Source organism: Erpetoichthys calabaricus, chromosome 12 (assembly GCF_900747795.2).
Source record: "Erpetoichthys calabaricus chromosome 12, fErpCal1.3, whole genome shotgun sequence".
In the NCBI taxonomy this organism is placed as follows: Eukaryota; Metazoa; Chordata; class Cladistia; order Polypteriformes; family Polypteridae; genus Erpetoichthys; species Erpetoichthys calabaricus.
The window spans coordinates 3,490,453-3,509,633 of record NC_041405.2 but is presented as its reverse complement, the minus strand read 5'-3'; the positions used below and the strand labels follow the sequence as shown (position 1 = coordinate 3,509,633).

General features: G+C 47.3%; 1 protein-coding gene across 1 annotated transcript in view; it reads left to right on the top strand.

Moving 5' to 3' along the window:
• Positions 1-17,024, top strand: part of LOC114661722 (integrin alpha-M-like) — a 57,960-nt gene extending 40,936 nt beyond the window's left edge. Inside the window, exons 18-30 of the mRNA XM_028814887.2 lie at positions 1,307-1,438; positions 1,664-1,737; positions 2,183-2,324; positions 2,454-2,564; positions 6,665-6,744; positions 6,830-6,916; positions 9,758-9,836; positions 9,932-10,033; positions 10,157-10,237; positions 13,459-13,572; positions 15,094-15,201; positions 16,254-16,364; positions 16,471-17,024. Coding sequence (XP_028670720.2) covers positions 1,307-1,438; positions 1,664-1,737; positions 2,183-2,324; positions 2,454-2,564; positions 6,665-6,744; positions 6,830-6,916; positions 9,758-9,836; positions 9,932-10,033; positions 10,157-10,237; positions 13,459-13,572; positions 15,094-15,201; positions 16,254-16,364; positions 16,471-16,563 — 1,314 coding nt within the window. The 3' untranslated portion in view covers positions 16,564-17,024. The remainder of the gene's footprint in view (positions 1-1,306; positions 1,439-1,663; positions 1,738-2,182; positions 2,325-2,453; positions 2,565-6,664; positions 6,745-6,829; positions 6,917-9,757; positions 9,837-9,931; positions 10,034-10,156; positions 10,238-13,458; positions 13,573-15,093; positions 15,202-16,253; positions 16,365-16,470) is intronic.
• The last annotated feature ends 2,157 nt before the right edge of the window (positions 17,025-19,181 follow it).

Here is a 19,181-nt window from a genome sequence, read left to right as displayed (position 1 = left end):
ATTATGGAGGCTGCTGTGATCTCAGGAACCTACAATGCTGCAGAAATGTTTTTGTGGCCTTCCCCAAACGCACAGCCCTGTCTCTGAGCTTTGCAGACAATTATGTTGACCTTGTTGCTCACCTTCTATAGACAGGTGTTTGTGTGTGTGTGTGTGCTTGTGCCTTTTCTAATCGGCCCGATCAACTGAACTGACCACAGAGGAACTCCAAACAAGTTGTAGAAACATCTCCATGATGATCAATGATCACTGGAATGGGATGCACCTGAGCCATTTTTGTAAATTTCCAAAATATTCTGACGTCCTGTTGTTCACTTTCTGATTCTGGGGTTTTGAGTGTTGTTTGAGAGGAAAAATGAATTTAAACAATTTTAGTTTAAGGCTTCAACATAATAAAATGTGAAACAGTCGAGGAGTCTGAGCACCGTCTGAAGGTCCTGTGCCTGATACTTTCATGCGCTGATAGCGCATTGCCTCACCCACCACACGCCGAACCACCTGGATTGGGACCCAAGTGTAGTGGGTGACACCTCAGCCCCACACTGGAACATACTGACACTTCATTTGGCCTGGTAAGGTCGCCCCCTTGTGGTCATTTGGTTGTGAATTAAGGCACTCAGACTGCAAGTGATGGGTTTCTATACCTCGGGGGTCACAGGTCTCGTTCAAAACTCTAAAGCCCATGTTCATTACATTCCCACCAGCGAGCCCCTGCTTTGCTCTATTATTATTATTATTATTATTATTATTTGGGCTGTGACCACAACACAAGAAGAGAAAGTATAAATGTCAGCGTTTTGCAGGAAGTCCTCTTATCAGCAAGCAGGTTCTAATTTGCAGAACGTTTGTGCTTCAGCGACTTCTCTTTTCTCCCTATAAGGTGGGCGGCAGGCGGGTGATGACACACAACTGGCCAGCTAGATGCATGCGTTATTGCAACATGGCTTGTTCTGAAACCTCATGAACGCGATTAGCTAATGTGCTTGGCGCCGAGACCTGTATTGTGAGCTCTTATGCGTGAGTTTCGTTTCTCACTTCTGCCTGCAGAATGAAGGGCCGTGCAGCTTTCTTCTCACAGCGGCTGCATGTGGCCTCCTTTAGCTAAGTGACCTTGCAGGGTTTAACGTTGAGTGATGCCATCCTAATTCTGAGCCCGAGGGACCCACCTGTTCGTAACTCTCAGGCCCTAACACCACCATATGCCCGCTGTTCATAGCAGTTCAGTTTTCATTGATGGCTGGTGCTCACCATGAGCGGGAAGTAGCTGCTGGTAACTCTGTGTCTCTCATCTTCTCCTTCCATATAGAACTGCCCAGAAGACTCACTGAATGCCATCACCAACGAAGTGAGTTTCACGCTCAACGGTGAACCGTCCCCTTCTGTGGACAACCTCAGACCCATCATGGACAGAAGCACGGTCACCAGGCTCACAGCACCGGTAAGCATATCCTAAACATCGGGGACATTTTGGGGACACCTTTCATGACATGCCCATCACAAGTAGGCAGTGTGTTCAAAACGGAAGTAGCAAGTGGGCAACTAGACACACTAGCGAGAAGTCCTGGTATGATGAAGGGAAGACGCCATGAGGCCTTCCCTTGCCTGAAGGTGAACCTGCACCCCTTAAGATGGCATCTTGATCAGATGTTTCTCTCGTTTGCAGCTGACGTTTGAGAGGAATTGCGGCCAGGACAACGAATGTACCGACTACCTGAGGCTGTCCTTCAACTTCTCAGGGTAAGAGCTTTGTGTTGTTCACATCCAAATGGTGGAGAGCAAGATCTGCACCTCTTAGACTGAATAAGCCGGTGGTACAAGACCACCATTTTCTTCCTGGTTAGGGGCATCTTATTTGAATTTAAAGAGTGGGAATGCATTAGCATTGGATGACTTAAGGGTGCCCATCAAGTTGAACTTCAAGGGTTGCTCAGATTGTGGGATATCACAGCTCCAATATATGGAAGTCCAGCTTCAAGAAAATCCCACGAGTCTTTACCCGAGTTACTGGGTCTTGGATTCAAATTACCAGTCACGCTGGGAAAACACTTGGCCTGGAGAGCATCGTTCATGGAATGACTGGGTTAGATTTCTTTGGTCTTGATTCAGCTGATTCTCCATGATCTGCCATTCCCCCAGAGTTTTGTATCATCATCACCACATGTAACTTCTTCCTGCCTTTCAGGATAAAGTTCATCAGTGTAGGCCTCTCGCCCGTAATGAACCTGACTGTCTCCATCCAGAACGACAACGAGGACTCTTACAACACGGCGGTGATGCTCACGTACCCCTCAGGCCTTTCCTACCGGCGTGTCACTCTGCTGCAGGTAAGCAGTGCTGGTTTTCTGGCCCCAGGACTTGCTTGTATGGTGTGAGCCATGCCTTGCTCTCCGAGATCCCCCCCATTGACACGTCCTGTCCACGCTTGAAACATTTCTGTCTTGTCTCCGTTGCAGCCAACTGATAGAATGACAGTCCGGTGTGACCCTGTAGCTGGAGGACTTGAGGACAGAGTAAGACAAACCACTTGCTCCATCAACAGGCCCATCTTCAGGAAGGACACCAAGGTTGGTACAAGTGGAAGACCACCGTCCCATGTCTATGAACTTTTGATCCTCGTGAATATGCTAGGCTGTCCCAAGGTAGAGGGTTGTCAATCTCAGAGTGGTTTATGAGCAAGATAGACAAGCAGGCAGTGCCAAATAAGACTGCTGTGAAAAATTATTTGCCCCCTTCTTGATATCCTCTATGTACATTTCTCACGATGAATGGCTTTGGAAATTTAGACCAATGATGAGGGACGATCAAAACATTTCTGTGCTTTTATATTTTCACTGAAAATAGTGAAGGCGAGAGGAGTAGTAAATGGGCATTAAAAAGTTGGTATGACGCTGGGAAAATTTGCAACACAAAAGAAGGTGATTATGTAGAAAATTAATGTAATCTGTTTTTGAGATTCTTAATAAATAGAGTTAAAAAAAAATGCGGAAACGTTTTGTACGTCCCTCGTATAATATTAGGCAAAGAGAACCCAAGTAAACATAGAACACCATTTCTAAATGGCTTCTGTAAATAAGAGAGTCCTGTAGGAGGTCCCGCTTAATTGTAGAGTCTGAAAGATGAAGATGGGAAACAATCGTGCCAAAAGAAAACAACCGTCAGATGCCGCTTAAAAATGAAAAGTTCCTCAGAGCGCTGATCTTCTCAGAAAGTGGTCCAAGTTTGAACATCAAAATTGTGGACACCAGAATCGTTTAAATCGTGGATATCAGAAGTGACCTCAGAGGTCATCCAGGATTTTCTCCTTCTCCATTCTAAGCAAACAGATGGAACAAACGTTAGCAGGAGGGTCACAGCAAACTTCTTCCTTGTATTTGTCCAACACAAAGCTGTAAAACGTGCCGATGGCCATGCGTCTGATGCTACTTTACCGTGTTTTGTTGGTGTGAAAAGGTCATTTCTCCCGTAGTACCAAAGTTCATTGATCAGACTTAGCTGACTAAACACATCCAGTCCCATTAATGTAAACCTCCCTGTAGCCGCCGAAGTGTAAGGCGAGATCAAGCACGGGTAAAACGCGCTCCTGAAAGAAATCTCTCAGTCCAAAAGTTCATTTTAAAAATATTTAGTGATAGATAGATAGATAGATAGATAGATAGATAGATAGATAGATAGATAGATAGATAGATAGATAGATAGATAGATAGATAGATAGATAGATAGATAGATAGATAGATAGATAGATAGATAGATAGATAGATAGATAGATAGATAGATAGATAGATACTTTATTAATCCCAAGGGGAAATTCACAAAAAAAGGTTAAAGGCAAATAATCCACACCAGAATAAAGAAAGAGTAGTTAGACACGTAGAATAAAAGGCAAAAAAAAGGAAACATGCATCTTCTCTAAACATTTAGCTTTTCTTGAGAAACTTTAGTTATTTCTGTACTTAACAGTTCTTGACTTCTTCTTTTTATATTTAAAAATTCTTAGCTTCTTCTTCTGTGTGCTTTAAACGTTCGGCTTTGCACTTAAATAAGCCAAAGTTACTTTACACACTCAAACGGCCCGTTGGCACGAGCATGTGCCCAGGCACGGTTTAAAACCTTATGCCTTCTACATCTTACACTGGCAAGGCTGGTCACTAACTGAAGAATAATGCTTACTCAAAGCTGTTAGAAATGGCAAGAATATACCAATACGATTCTACTTGTAGGGGTTATAGGAACCTCCCATAGATTATTTATTGTCATCTAGTAAAATATTTATGAATCTTTTATAACTAGGAAAATGGCTCTTACACTCCCCATATACTGACCCTCCTTATACGAATGGCATCATCACCTCATAGTTCCTGGAAGAACATTTAGACCTCCATCAAAGGAAATTCCAGACCAGGTGAAGAAATAGGTTCTTGAAATTTACAATGGAAAGGGAAAGCCGTTTCTAAGGTTCTTGGACTTCATTATCTCCAAATGGAGAATGTTTGTCTGTTAACAGCAGAGAGTCTTCTCTGGAAACACTGGCCTGCTTCATGACTCCAAAGGGCAGAGCGGTGACTCGTTTAAGAAGTTGAGGGATCCCAGAAGAACATCCAAAGAACTTCAGACCTCTCCACCCTCAGCTCTGATCAGAGTTCATGACTCCTCAATAAGTAAGAGATGGGGGGATTCAATGGGATTGGCAGGAAAACAGCAAGGTGGAGACCTCTGTCATCCGAGAATAACATCAGTGGACTAATGAGAGATGAGTCAAAAATAGAACTCTGCAGAAGACATAGAGTTCACTATGTCTGAGGATTGACAGATAGAACATCACACCTACTGTACAGTTAAACATGGTGGTGCTGGTGTGATGGTGTGGGGAAGCATTTGAAGACTTGCCACTAGTAAAGGAACTGGGAATTGAGCACTTTACCAGAATATTCCAAAGGAGAATGTCCAGTCATCTGTCCATGATCTGAAGCATAATGGTGCTGCTGCCAAACCAAATGACCTAAAACACAAAAACATGTCGCTCACTGAATGGCTTGGAGTTGCCTGGTGGAGGTCATAGCTTGAACCTAATAGAGATGCAGAAACGACAAGTTCATGGTGGCAAACCTAACATCCATCCATCCATCCATCCATCCATCCATCCATCCATCCATCCATCCATTATCCAACCTGCTATATCCTAACACAGGGTCACGGGGCTCTGCTGGAGCCAATCCCAGCCAACACAGGGCACAAGGCAGGAACCAATCCCAGGCAGGGTGCCAGCCCACCGCAGAAACCTAACAATGTTTCATGTCATTTCCTAAATTGTCTTTTTTTTGGTGAGGGTTGTGGTGGCAGCAGGCCAAGCAGGTCATTCCAGACTTCCCCATCCTCATCTACAGATTCCAGCTCTTGCTGGGGGAATTACCAAGGATTCCCAGACTAGCCAGGGGATATAATCCCTAAAACTTGTTCAGGGTCTCATACCCAGTGCAGCTCTAGGGGAAACCCATCCTGAAGAGCTTCCTAACAAAATGCCCACACCACCAGAAATGGCTCCTCTCAAACCAGCAGAGCACTTGCTCTACTCTGAGGTTCTCACAAAGCACTGGGTGTCTCACCGCATCACAGAGTGTCGTTCCAGTTACCCTGTGAACAAATCTAACTTCTTCTGTTTGTACTCACAGTCTCATTCTTTCAGTCATTACCCACCACTCATGACCACAGGTAAGGACAAGGTGTGTAGATGAACCGGTAAAAACAAGAGTTTTGTCTTTAGACTCGGTTCCTGCTTCACCATCACGCATCAGTAATTCGCCCACAGAACAGCTGCAGTCGCTGCCACTCCACTTGTCAATCTCGTTGTCCCTTATTTCCATCATTTTTGAACAAGATACCAAAATATTTGAACTTCACCATGTAGGGACGTTATTCCCCTCTCACCTGAAGAAAGCAGTCCACCCTTTTCCAAAATGCGTAACCTACCAATGTGTCTGAATTAAAGTAGTTCTGCAAAGAAGGGCTAAAACTTCCTCAACAGCAACGTGAAATGCTGATTCCAAATTATAGGAAGTCTTTAGTTGTAATTGTCACAACTTAAGGTACTGCAATGAAGTATTGAAACTATGGGGGCAATAACTTTTTCACATAATTGATGGGGGTGCTGATTAACTTTGCTCCTTGAATAATGAAAGCCGTGATCTAAGATTCACTCAAATTCAGTTTCTCTAATATTGCAGAAGCCATTCATTGTGTAAAAGGTATAAAACCAGATGCTATTAGGAAGGGGGCTAATACTTTTTCACAGACTATCTCCTGTGGTGGTTCATCTAACAGTTAAAGGGAACAAAGAAATGCCTGCTGGAAAAATTCCGGAATAACCAGATGTGCATCCATTCAGTTTCTCAAGCCCATTTATTCCTCTTAACGGGATGTCAAAGAGCAGGAACCAACTCTGGACAGCGTGCCAGTCTATGGCAGAGCATTGTGGTAAAATTCCGGTTAGTTCCATGCATTACTTAGACCAAGTTTAGAAAAGTGATGGTTGCTGCTGGGAGCAGGAAGGATTTTGGAGCCCTCTTACCTATGGTTGGCTAGTAGAGTTCCAAGCAGTTCTCTTCTAGCCTCATTTTGCTCACAGAGCTGCTCACTTGGTTTGGTTCCTCTTTGTTCTTTCTTCTCATAGGCTGTGTTTATGGCCACCTTCGATGTGGATGAGAACAGCCAGTTTAACAGGACCGTGAAGATCCAGGCCAATGCCACAAGGTAGGACCTGCCAAAAGAGATGAGAAGCTGACGTCCAGGTGCCACGATTCAAACTTAACATGGCTGTCGTTTTGTGTTCCTGTAGCGAGAACCAGAACCACATGGGCAACGAGCGTTCATACAGCATGGAGATTCCGGTCAAATTCGCTATCAACATCTTGGTCAGGAACAAGTAAGCCTTTCTATTACGTGACAACCTTTGTGCCTCACATAAAGCAAATGAAAGGCATCCAGCCAGTATGGGAATGTGGGAGAAAAGAGATGACCTACCAGGATGGACCTACCATGCTTCTTCTGCTTCGAGTCTCATGACAATCCAGGAGCAAAGTAGGCCTCCATTGTAATAGCCTGACTCTGCATTGCATTGTTGGTCAGCTTATGAGGGCCACGGAGTGTGCACTCCAAGTGTCAAACTCCTGGACAATTAGCTAGAAAATAGATGGACTGGTGGACTTTGTTCAGTGGACAAATACATGTTTGGAGGAATGGATGGATTCAATGAGTCAATGAATGGCCGTGTAAGGGATGTGCCCATTAAAGAGAGAACTGCATGGTTTGGGGTAAACGTCACTCACTAGGTGGACAGGTGGACAGTGGGTTTGTCCTGTGGAAGACTAGAGGAGAGTTACCTACATGTCTGGATGGATGGATGGATGGATGGATGGATGAATGATCAATGTTAGATATTAGATGAACTATTTATTCTACGGATGGACAGATGTATAAGATACTCCTTCATTGGAAGGATAGATGAATGGATGGATAACTGCATTGTCTCTATGACAGATGGTTGGAAATTTTGGTTGCATTTATAATTGTTCATGAAATGATTGGAAGGATGGAGAGCCGAAATTCTGCTTCTGTGGGTGGAGAGATTGATAATTTTTAATTACTCACTAAACAGATGAATGGCCAGCTGGATGGATGTCTCATTTGCTCATAAGATAGATAGCAGAATGGTTGGTGGTATGGAAAAGATAAAATGATAATTTTGGAAGTTCTCATTGGAGGAATGAATGGCTGTGATGGCCTGTCCATGACTGTTCCTGCCTTGCACCCTGTGCTTGATGGCTCACTGGTGACCCTGCTCAGGATGGAGCAGAATTAGAAGATGGATGGACAGATGGATAACTGATTGCAGCTGTGGGGCATCTGTTGGTGAAGAAAGATTCACAGATCTTGACTTTGCTGATGATGCTGTGATCTTCGCAGAGTCAATAGAGGCTCTGATCGGGGCGCTCGAGAGAGACGGAGCGAAGAGTCTGAGTGACTGGGCTTGCGAGGGTCCTGATAAAAACCAACATCTAGGCCTTTAATGACCTCTTGGGCACAACCATCAGCAGTGTGTCTGTCTACGGAGAGAGTGTCGGCCTTGTCGAGAGGTTTACTTACCTCGGCAATGACATTCATGACCCTTCATGACTTCCTATGAAGTCAGTAGATTGGGAGAGCATGAGGGGTCATGAGGTCACTGGAAAGGGGTGTGTGGTGCTCCTGATATCTATGCAAAAGGACGAAGGTCCAAGTCTTTAGAGTCTTGGTGCTTCCTGTCTTGCTATATGGTTGAGAGACATGGACGCTATCCAGTGACCTGAGATGAGGACTGGACTCCTTTGGTACTGTGTCTCTCCGGAAAATCCTTGGGTACCGTTGGTTTGACTTTGTGTCGAATGAGTGGTTGCTCATGGAGTCCTGAATGAGGCACATGACCTGCATTGTGAGGGAGCGTCAGTTACAGCACTACGGCCATGTGGCGCGTTTCCCCGAGGGTGATCCAACTCGTAAGATCCTCATTGACATTTCCAGGCCTGCCACCCTAACCTGATAGTATCTCCCAAATGTGTTATTGGCTGGCCTACTCTTGCAGCCTAAACAAACACACACACTGACCCGATCCATGTCAGGACTCTTTACGAGTGATGCGTACAATGCCTGCCACCCACAGTGCTCCACAACAGGAGTCGCCAGGTTTGGTAATGGTGTCCGTCCCCAAGACACGTGAAGGTCACACACCTTGATTAATGTCACATTCCAGCCAATGATCTCTTCATCTAACTGTACTGTTGGTAAACGTATTTCCTCAACATGCCAAACCCTGTCTAGAAAGCAACTATTTTCAGGTGTCCTGGAACTACTCACACACACACACACACACACCTTTACACACACTCGTTGATTTGAACACTGTGGTCCTCTGCTGCTGAATCTTTCAATCTCGGTGGTGAATCTCTGAATTCGTGTGCCAGTCCTGGGCTATCTACTGCATCAGAACAGAAGTACAGTTTCGCCATTTAGGTTTGTGTGCCACCATGTGGGTTAGCGGGACTTGCCGAATTTATTTTGGGTGGGTCTCCTCACACACCCTAAGCTAAACATGCACTCACAGACCCTAACCACGTAAACGTTGATTACAAGTGATACCCACGCTGCCAGTCACTCTTCAGTGCTCCACACAGGGACTCTCTTGCTTTGGCACAAACAACACATGGGTGTCCCTGAGACCCAAGGAGGCTGGCGCACCCTTTGGTTATGTGCCACGTACCAACAAAGGGTCTTTGGTTACTCATCTCTAACAGCAGGTCCCACTGTCTTAGGGTTTGGAGTGTCCAGTGTTTCTTTGAGACAGTAGGATTGAGGTTGGGATGGTAGGCTGCCTTGAGAAATCATCACCAGTTACCCAAACTTCCATGAAGATGCTGGGGATAAAATAATTTTTCAAAAATGGGAGAGAGAGACCTGTCCCTAAATGGCACAATTTCCAATATGCCCAAGGTATAAATGGCACTGGACATTGTTATAGACTGTGTAGGGGCATCTGAGAATAGATGCCATTGATCACGTTGGCACTGATGGGATCAATTTTAAGTAAAGGTGCCATTAGAAGATTTTGGTGTGTGGACCTGCACTGAGGTGGCATCTCTCACGTTACAAAGATGTCTTAATGGAGGTTTTGTGTAATGCCAACTGTGATCTTATCTTGCCAATTTATTCCACTTCTGTTTGCTCCTCCAAGGGTTGAAGAGTCCACAAAGTACATCAACTTCTCAGTGGGACAGGAAGGTGTAGAGCGGGTGGTGGAGCATCACTATGAGGTAGAGTCGCCGCCCGGGGCCTCACAAAGGTGGGTATTATGCAGCTGTCTGAAACACCCCTCTGATTCTTCAACCATTTCTTCTTGGCTGTGCAGGTGGCCAATTTGGGCCAAAGGCTCCTCCCTGTCACCTTGATGGTGAAGATTCCAGTTAAGCTGGGAGAAAATGACATCTGGAAGAACCTTGAATTTTCGGAGGTAGATCTCTCTTGTTTCTTGATTTGAGCAGAGTCATTGTGCACAGCAGAAGATGGACTTGGACTGTCTATGACTGTTGTCTGTGTCCGCGTGATGACGGAATTCTCAATTCTCATCCTTTAGGGCTTTGTGTGCAATACGACAGAGGAACCTTCCCCCAGTGGTACAGACATCGATGAGAAGCTGAAGACTACGCCAGTTGTGGTGAGTTTTATCAGCGTCTTATGCTGTGATCTTCACGGAATCAATGGAGGCTCTGATCGGGGCGCTCTGTTTCAGTCCAGCGGATGTGGGGCATCTGTTGGTGAAGAAAGATTCACGGATCTTGACTTTGCTGACGATGCTGTGATCTTCGCAGAGTCAATGGAGGCTCTGATCAGGGTGCTCGAGAGACTGAGTGAGGAGTCTGAGTGTCTGGGCCTGCGAATGTCCTGAATTAAAACCAACATCCAGGCCTTTAATGACCTCTTGGGCACGGCCATCAGCAGTGTGTCTGTCTGCGGAGAGAGTGTCGACCTCGTCATTGAGAGGTTTACTTACCTCAGCAGTGACATTCATGTCTCTGGTGACTCTTCCTATGATGTCAGTAGATGGACTGGGAGAGCATGGGGGGGTCATGAGGTCACTAGAAAGGGGTGTGTGACGCTCCCGATACCTGGAAAAGGACAAAGGTCCACGTCTATAGAGTCCTGGTGCTTCCTGTTTGAGAGACGTGGACCTGAAATGAAGACTGGACACCTTCATGTGTGTCTCTTCAGAGAATCCTTGGGTCCCGCTGGTTTGACTTTGTGTTGCTCACCGTGTCCAGAATGAGTCACATGACCTGCACTGTGAGGGAGCGTCAGTTACGGCCATGTGGCACGATTAACCTGAGAGTGATCAGCTCACAGGACCCTCATTGTTGGGGACCCGAGCGGCTGGACCAGGCCAAGGGGACACCCACATAACACCTGACTGCGGCAGATAGCGGGTCTACCTGGGGGAATGCCAACTAGGATGCCGAGCTGTTTCGTCATGTGGTGGGTGCGGCGACGTGCTGTACCAATGCATGCCCCCCCCACCCAACCTGACCTGACCTTCATTACATCATAAATCGTTTCTTGTTGTGCTTATTTTTTTTCCTCTGTTATTTAGTGTGACATCATCCACTCTCACCTGTTTAGGGCTGGTTGCTATGACGCTGCGCATCACTTGTGGGTGTGGTCAATCCGGGTGTATGTGGGCGTGTCATTATGGATGACCTGATAGCATTGAGTCTCTTCACCAGGTCTTAGTTTCTTGTTTATTGTGTTATTCTTCTTAAAGTATTCTGTGATGTTCATCGGGTAACATGACTTGGTTGTGTTGTCATTTGGTATTTAATTACATTTTTTAATTATTGTGTTGTTGTTAATTTCAGTTTTATTTAAATTTTTTGTTCAGCGTGTATGTTTGGCCTCCTGACATTGCAGTTGCGCAGTCACTTAAGGGCTCAGCGCGTCTCAGACTCTCACTTCTGACGTGTTCTTCAGCTTTCCTGCTGAGGGTTTGCATTCTTTGCTTTGGTTGGCTTCAAATTTCAAGTAAAATCGGCACTTTCAGATTTTTCACTTGGGGGGGGATAAGAAACGTTAAACTGCGTGAAGAGCCTCGCGCCTGACCCTCTGCTTGGTATCAGAGTAACAGCAGAGTGGGTGGGGCCTGATGTCAGAGTGACAGCAGAGTGGGTGGGGCCTGATGTCAGAGTGACAGCAGAGTGGCTTGATGTCAGAGTGGCAGCAGAGTGGGTGGAGCCTGATTCAGAGTGACAGCAGAGTGGCTTGATGTCAGAGTGACAGCAGAGTGGGTGGAGCCTGATGTCAGAGTGGCAGGATAGTGGGTGGGGCTTGATTTCAGAGTGACAGCAGAGTGGGTGGGGCCTGATGTCAGAGTGACAGCAGGGTGGGTGGGGCCTGATGTCAGAGTGGCAGGAGAGTGGGTGGGGCTTGATGTCAGAGTGACAGCAGAGTGGCTTGATGTCAGAGTGACAGCAGAGTGGGTGGAGCCTGATGTCAGAGTGGCAGGATAGTGGGTGGGGCTTGATTTCAGAGTGACAGCAGAGTGGGTGGGGCCTGATGTCAGAGTGACAGCAGAGTGGGTGGGGCCTGATGTCAGAGTGGCAGGATAGTGGGTGGGGCTTGATTTCAGAGTGACAGCAGAGTGGGTGGGGCCTGATGTCAGAGTGACAGCAGAGTGGGTGGGGCCTGATGTCAGAGTGGCAGGATAGTGGGTGGGGCTTGATGTCAGAGTGACAGCAGAGTGGGTGGGGCCTGATGTCAGAGTGACAGCAGAGTGGGTGGGGCCTGATGCCAGAGTGACATCAGAGTAGGTGGGGCCTGATGCCAGAGTGACATCAGAGTGGGTGGGGCCTGATGCCAGAGTGGCAGCAGAGTGAGTGGGGCTTGATGTCAGAGTGACAGCAGAGTGGGTGTGGCCTGATGCCAGAGTGGCAGGAGAGTGGGTGGGGCTTGATGTCAGAGTGACAGCAGAGTGGCTTGATGTCAGAGTGACAGCAGAGTGGATGGAGCCTGATGTCAGACTGGCAGCAGACTGGGTGGAGCCTGATGTCAGACTGGCAGAAGACTGGGTGGAGCCTGATGTCAGAGTGGCAGAAGACTGGGTGGAGCCTGATGTCAGAGTGGCAGAAGAGTGGGTGGGGCCTGATGCCAGAGTGACAGCAGAGTGGGTGGAGCCTGATGTCAGAAGGCTGTTTCGGGTTTCATGCATGAGTGACAGTCCCTTGCTGTCACAAGATCTGAAATCCTCAGCCATTTAATGTCCCACTCTGCATCTTCAAGCGGCCCACAAAGACCATACCCTTCCAGTTTAAGGGGCTGAGTAGTCCAATTCATCACAATGGTCCAGGTTAGCCTTACTTTCTCTATTTGTTTCCTTTGGTGCTCAGATTAAGTGATTTGGATTTCATTTCTTGAAAGGACTTTTATTTGACATTTTCTACTAAGTTTTAATTTTCTGTGTGTGTTTTTGTTTGGATCTTTGTTTGAATTGTGGCGTCCTTACAGTTTAATTTAATAAATTGTATTAATCCAAGGCTTTGGTGTTTTTTAAAGTTTGACAGAACTCGACTTTTGTGTTGCTAGTCACAGTATAAACGTGTTTAGGAAGCTGCAGCTTGAAATGAGTTTTTAGATTTCAGTTTTTGCTTTGTGTTCTGCCTTAAAAGGGCAAAAAAAAAAAACCCCAGAAAGGAAGCGAGGGTCTCAAGGACACAGAAAAGGAAGCCCAAGTCTGTGCCACTGGTCAAAAATAAAAAAGATCAAGCAGTCGACATGAAACCAGAGAAACTCAACTGGAGTTTTAACCAGAAGTTGAGGTCAAATCATTTCTCACCCTAAAGACCACCGAGACATTCGGGCCAATTTCACGTCTTCTCTGTTTTATTACAGAACTGCAGCCTCGCGCTCTGCAAGGTCCTCACGTGCAGCCTCAAGAACTTGAAGACCAGGACGCCTGTCACCTTCAAGCTGAGGGGAAACGTCACAGCGGAGTGGATCACCCAGGTAAAGCTGAGATGTCCCCGTGCCGTACGATGGATGTGACAGAATGGCTTTCAGTCAAACCGATGCACCAGTCCACTGGACGTCATGTGGATATTTTTCATTGCCTTGAATTAGCGGGTTTAGCGGCCATTTTTCAGGTTTAACAATGTTAGCCTGTTGCCCCCCAAATCGTTTTCCACCACACAGCAGCTGTACGGGTGGTACCCACTTTCGTTTTGTTTCATATTTCCAGCATCACTTTCAAGCACAGCCTCTTCTGCCTCCCTCTTGGCCTTCTTCATTCCACCCAGTCATCCTCTGTGTCTGGCTACGCGTAAACAAACCCCCCCCAATGTGTTTCTCCTTCCCTTCGGCAGACCCTCAGCACGTCCATCTGACTTTTATCGTCCCCATTCTTCACGGCCACCCCTTATTAGCCATCTCTCACTCCCATACAACTCCTCTTCTCTTCATTCCAGAGAGACCCCTTTGGAAGTGGGCACAGGGCGACGTCCCCCCACGTCCCCTCACCCTGCACCTCTGTCCACGTTTGACATGTCACCTCCGTAGCAGAGCTTCCCTACATTATCAGCCGCTGATATCTAAATGTATGCTGTGGTGGTCAAAGAAAGAAGGGGGCGAGAAACAAACAGCAGTTTGGGGTACCAACACGGCCCTCCCCCCGCTTAGTCAAACAACAAAAACAAGTCCCGACCCACGATGGCGTGGCACAGCTGCCAGGTAGCCAAGTGGCCTCGATGGTCGGGCTTCTGCCAGTGACGCCTAAGGGGGCTCTCACTCGGGATCATCTCCTTGGTCAGAGAGGCCTCCATTCTGACAGCCATCCTGTTTAAAGCCACGGGACCTTAAGGGGCGGAGTCAGTTGCCCTCACTGGGCGTTTTCTTTGCTGCATTTTCTGCTGCTGGTAAAGTCAAGCCCGCCGGGGGTCCGTCTGCATATAAATACTCCTCCCGCCCCTCCATCGCCTCATCACTGCACATGGGATATGCTGCCAGGAATCATCTTCTGCAGGAGACGTGACCAAATGATGCAGATCATCACGGAAGGAATGGCCTATGGAGGGGCGGAGTCAGTTGCCCTCACTGGGCATTTTCTTGAGGGCTGTGGAGGAAGAGCAGGAGCAGCCTATTAGCAGCAGCGCCCCCACTCAGCCCTGGGTGGTACTACATACCGGGCAGGAGCGTGGAGGGTGATCCTCAAACATGCATGTGTGACAAAGCTAACAACATCATCTTCATCATCATCATCATCATCCTACGCTCCCCTCACACACTTTCTACAAACAAATGCTGCCCACCTCTACACCTTTTATTCACCCACTTCTGACAGCCCTTACACTGGAGTGAGTTTTGCCCAACACCTCTACTAGACATGGCACATATTCACACCCCTACCCCTTCCATGCCCCCGGCCATCTCGTTTTTCTTTTCCTGATTTGAGGGACCTAACCGCACGTCTTGTGTGCCTTATAAACATTGCTTACTGCACCTCAGGTTCTCCTTGTGCCTTCTTGTCTTTAGACGAAGCAACAAAAGCTGCATCTTCACAGCAGTGCGGAGCTGAGCTTCAATGAGGACCAGTATATTCACCTGTTCACCACCGGCCGCAACCGCTACATCCAAAGCCAGGTATGTCATCAGCTAAGAGACCCTCCGGTCACTTAGTTATTATTTACATTGTTATAACCTGTCGCTTTTTATAGTGAGTGGAGAGCCACTTCACCTACCACTAATGTGTAGCACCCACCTGGATGGTGTGACGGCAGCCATTCTTGTACCAGTACACTCCCCATGAGCTGTTAGGTGGTGATGTGGTGAGATAGTTAGCCAATTAGAGACATGGGATGATTTGGGGGGCCTGAATGACCAGGTCGTGGTGGGATCGGGATACACCCTGCCCTTTACGAAGGATGCCCAGAGATATTTCATGACCACAGAGAGTTGGAATTAGGGTTAGGGTCAGGGGTTACGTCTCCTCTGTTTACAATGCGGTGTCCCTGTCGGTGGGATCCACACTCAGACCACAGGGTAAGCGCCCCCTGCTGGCCTCACCCACCCCTTTTCCAGCAGCAGCCCAAGCTTTTTGTAGATGGTCTCCCACCCAAGGGCTGGCCGGGCCCACACATACGTAGTTTCAGGTGGGTGACGTGTACTGAAGAACAGGTGGTATGGCAGTTGTACCTCATACCACGTGTGTCTATGGTCCTACTTCTTAACGCTCAAAGGCTTGAAAATCGGAATAAAATGAACCCGGAATCATGACAGATGTGTTCTAAACCCAAGTTGCTTTATCCTCTTTGTCCAAGATCGTGGATTTTTTTAAAAAAGACTTGCGCTTTCTTAACGTGTGGCTTTCTCTTCGGTTCTCCGACTTTTGCTGCACCCTTCTGACTTTGACGATAACGAGTCAGTTTTCCTGGTGTCGACTCTCACTATTTTTTATTTCTGGACACGTGTTTACATCTCCTGCTTCTCCAGTCTGCACGTTTAGGCCGTTCCAGAGCCGAGGTGAGCTGGCGGGTGCCGCACTAGGGTGTAGTTGGCCATTTCTTCTCAAACTGCTCCCAGGTGTCCTGCCATGACGGGTTTCTTGTAGCTCTCCATCCACCCCATCAGCCTTCAAATGTACGCTTACGGTAATTGCAGACGATAATTCGAGGTGTTCCTTGATTTGTTTGCAGGCTATCACTGAAATTCAGCTCTATGAGCCATTCAACTACCTGCCCATAGTGTTGGGGAGCACTGCTGGGGGGCTCCTCCTATTGGCTCTCATAACCGGCGCACTCTACAAGGTGAGACCCCGCCCTCTTCTTTAATATGCTTCATTTATAGGGTTGGCGTAGAGGGGGGCAAAGCAAGCGGGCACTTGACTGACTCCTCCTCCTTATTTTTTTTCAGGCTGGCTTCTTTAAACGGCAGTACAAAGACATGATGAACGAGGCCGAGGACCCCTGTGATGCCACAGAGAGCCCCAAAGAAGACTCCGCCTAAGAGTCCCCCCCCCCACCACCCCACCTTAATGCCTTTGCCTGGTTCTGCTGGTCATTCAATGGTTACTCTGAGTTGGTGCCAGCTGGCCCACTGAGATTTGAGTGAGCTCATTCAGCCATGCTGCTGCTGGTATAGTCAAGCCAGCCAGGGGTCCGTCTGCATATAAATACTCCCCCCTATCACCCCCCCAATCACTCCCCCCCAATCACTTCATCACTGCACATGAGATATGCTGCCAGGAATCTTCTTCTGCAGGAGATGTGACCAAATGATGCAGTTCATCACAGAAGGGATGGCCTATGGAGTGAGGACGAAGCTTTGGGCATTGTGACGCTGTGTGTGTGCGCGCGGGCACGCGAATCTCACTCTCCGAGTGACAGGATGACAAAATGATCCCTTGCTACTGTATGTTGTAAATAGAAAATGAAATAAATGAAATAAAACAACCATTCAACATGAAATGGCTTTGAAGCTTCAGGGTCTTGATATTTTTGAGATTTGACTGTGCTTGAGCGTGAACCACTGTTGGCACAGATGTGTGTTGGCATGACTGCCACCCTGCACTAATGCAGCCCATTCGTGTCTGATCATGTGTGTCAACGTTTCATATAGTGCCTTTTATAGCACCATCACATTCCAAAGACAATTCAAATTCATTTAGATCAGGGGTTCCCAACTCCAGTCCTGGTGGGCCGCAGTGGCTGCAGGTTTTCATCCTCACCCTTTTCTTAATGAGTGACTTGTTTTTGCTGCTAATTAACTTCTTTTGTACTCATTTGAATTGACTTGTTCTGGAAGACTCAGACCTCTTAATTAGCAGCCAAATAATAATAAGATACAAAATGAGCCAAAGCAACTGGTGTCCATCATATGATATCTGAAAATAAAGAAGGTCGCAGGAATGCTGATCTGCTCTAAGAAAAGAGAAAATCCACAATTTCGGACATGTCTGCTATTACACAATGAGAGCAGCAACAAGCCACAGAATTAAAGAACGAGTTTAATTAATAACAAGAATCGGCGTCTAATTAAGCAACTGGGTGGAGTTTGAGGCCCTGACTTAGGTGGTCTTCTGTTGGCTCCCTCACTTCACATTTCATTTCTATCTAAGGAGAGTAATGAAGCAATTAAGAGGAACGAGGAAGAAATTCAGCGGAGCAAATCTTTAAAAAAATTCAATTAAAATTAATTCAAAAGAAGTTAATTAGCGAATTAAGAAAAAGGGTGAGAATGAAAACCTGCAGCCACTGCGGCCCTCTGGGATTTCAGTCAACATGTAAGAAATGCAAGCTGGAGAGAAAATGGAGAAACGGACAGTGAGGCTGATTATCAGATGAGGGAGGATGAGTTTCTCGACCTGACTCATCTGCGTTTATCATCTCGACGGTACGCCTTTTTTAACTTCCTCCACTCCCATCAGCCTACCACACCCTGCTGTCTTAAAAGCCCCCTCAGCCTGCGGCCTCAGTCATCGCAGCCTCAGGGAACATGAAGCTCGTCCTTTTCTTGCTGGTCTCGTTTTCTGCAGGTAAGAATTTGACATTTGGAGCTGCAGTTGCAGGTAGCACCCCCTGCTGGGTAAGTCATTTTGTTATTTTGATTTTGCTAACTGATGGGGCACTTTGGGGTGTTTAAGGTAATTGATTTGGTCCTCTTGGCGAGGAGATGGCGCCATGTGTGGCCTCTTATCCTACGATCTTCCCACTCCGTCTCCTGGCTTACAGGTCGTTTTCTTGGCTGTAGATGTCTGGACTTTGTGTCCTGCGTGAGGGTAGCAATGCTAGAATAGGTAGACCTTGAGAAGGGGGGATGAACGCTCACGCCGTCCTCCACTGCCCACCGCTTATGACTCTTCCTTCTTGCAGATGCACCCCTGCTATTGCATCCTGATCGCGTCTGCAAACCCGGCTTCCTGATCTCAAGACGTTACTCTAATCTGCTCATCGTTAACTCCTACTGTCAATCCCCCTAATCAAAGAGCCCAGAGTCCTGCCCAGGAATATCAAACTTCACACAATGGGCTTTAATATGTTTTTATTTAATTTATGTTAGATATACAGTATGATGTCCACCTTAGCTAGTAAATGGATGGGCACAAAAGTGGTGGAGCATTGTGATCTACTGGAAAAATGAAGACAAGTGATCTGGTCCTATCCCCCTGCAGCCCCTAGATTGATGTGCGAAATGTGGGGGGGGAGGGGGATGGGGGGGTCCTACCAGGAACTGAGAGAAAATGTTGTAGCAGAGAACAGAAAGCCTTCACAGACTGGGAGGGGGCCTGATGTTAGAGTGGCAGCAGAGTGGGTGGAGCCTGATTCAGAGTGACAGCAGAGTAGGTGGGGCCTGATGTCAGAGTGACAGCAGAGTAGGTGGGGCCTGATGTCAGAGTGACAGCAGAGTAGATGGGGCCTGATGTCAGAATGGCAGGAGAGTGGGTGGGGCCTGATGTCAGGAGAGTGGGTAGGGCCTGATGTCAGAGTGACAGCCGAGTGGCTTGATGTCAGAGTGGCAGCAGAGTGGGTGGAGCCTGATGTCACAGTGACAGCAGAGTAGATGGGGCCTGATGTCAGAATGGCAGGAGAGTGGGTGGAGCCTGATGTCAGGAGAGTGGGTAGGGC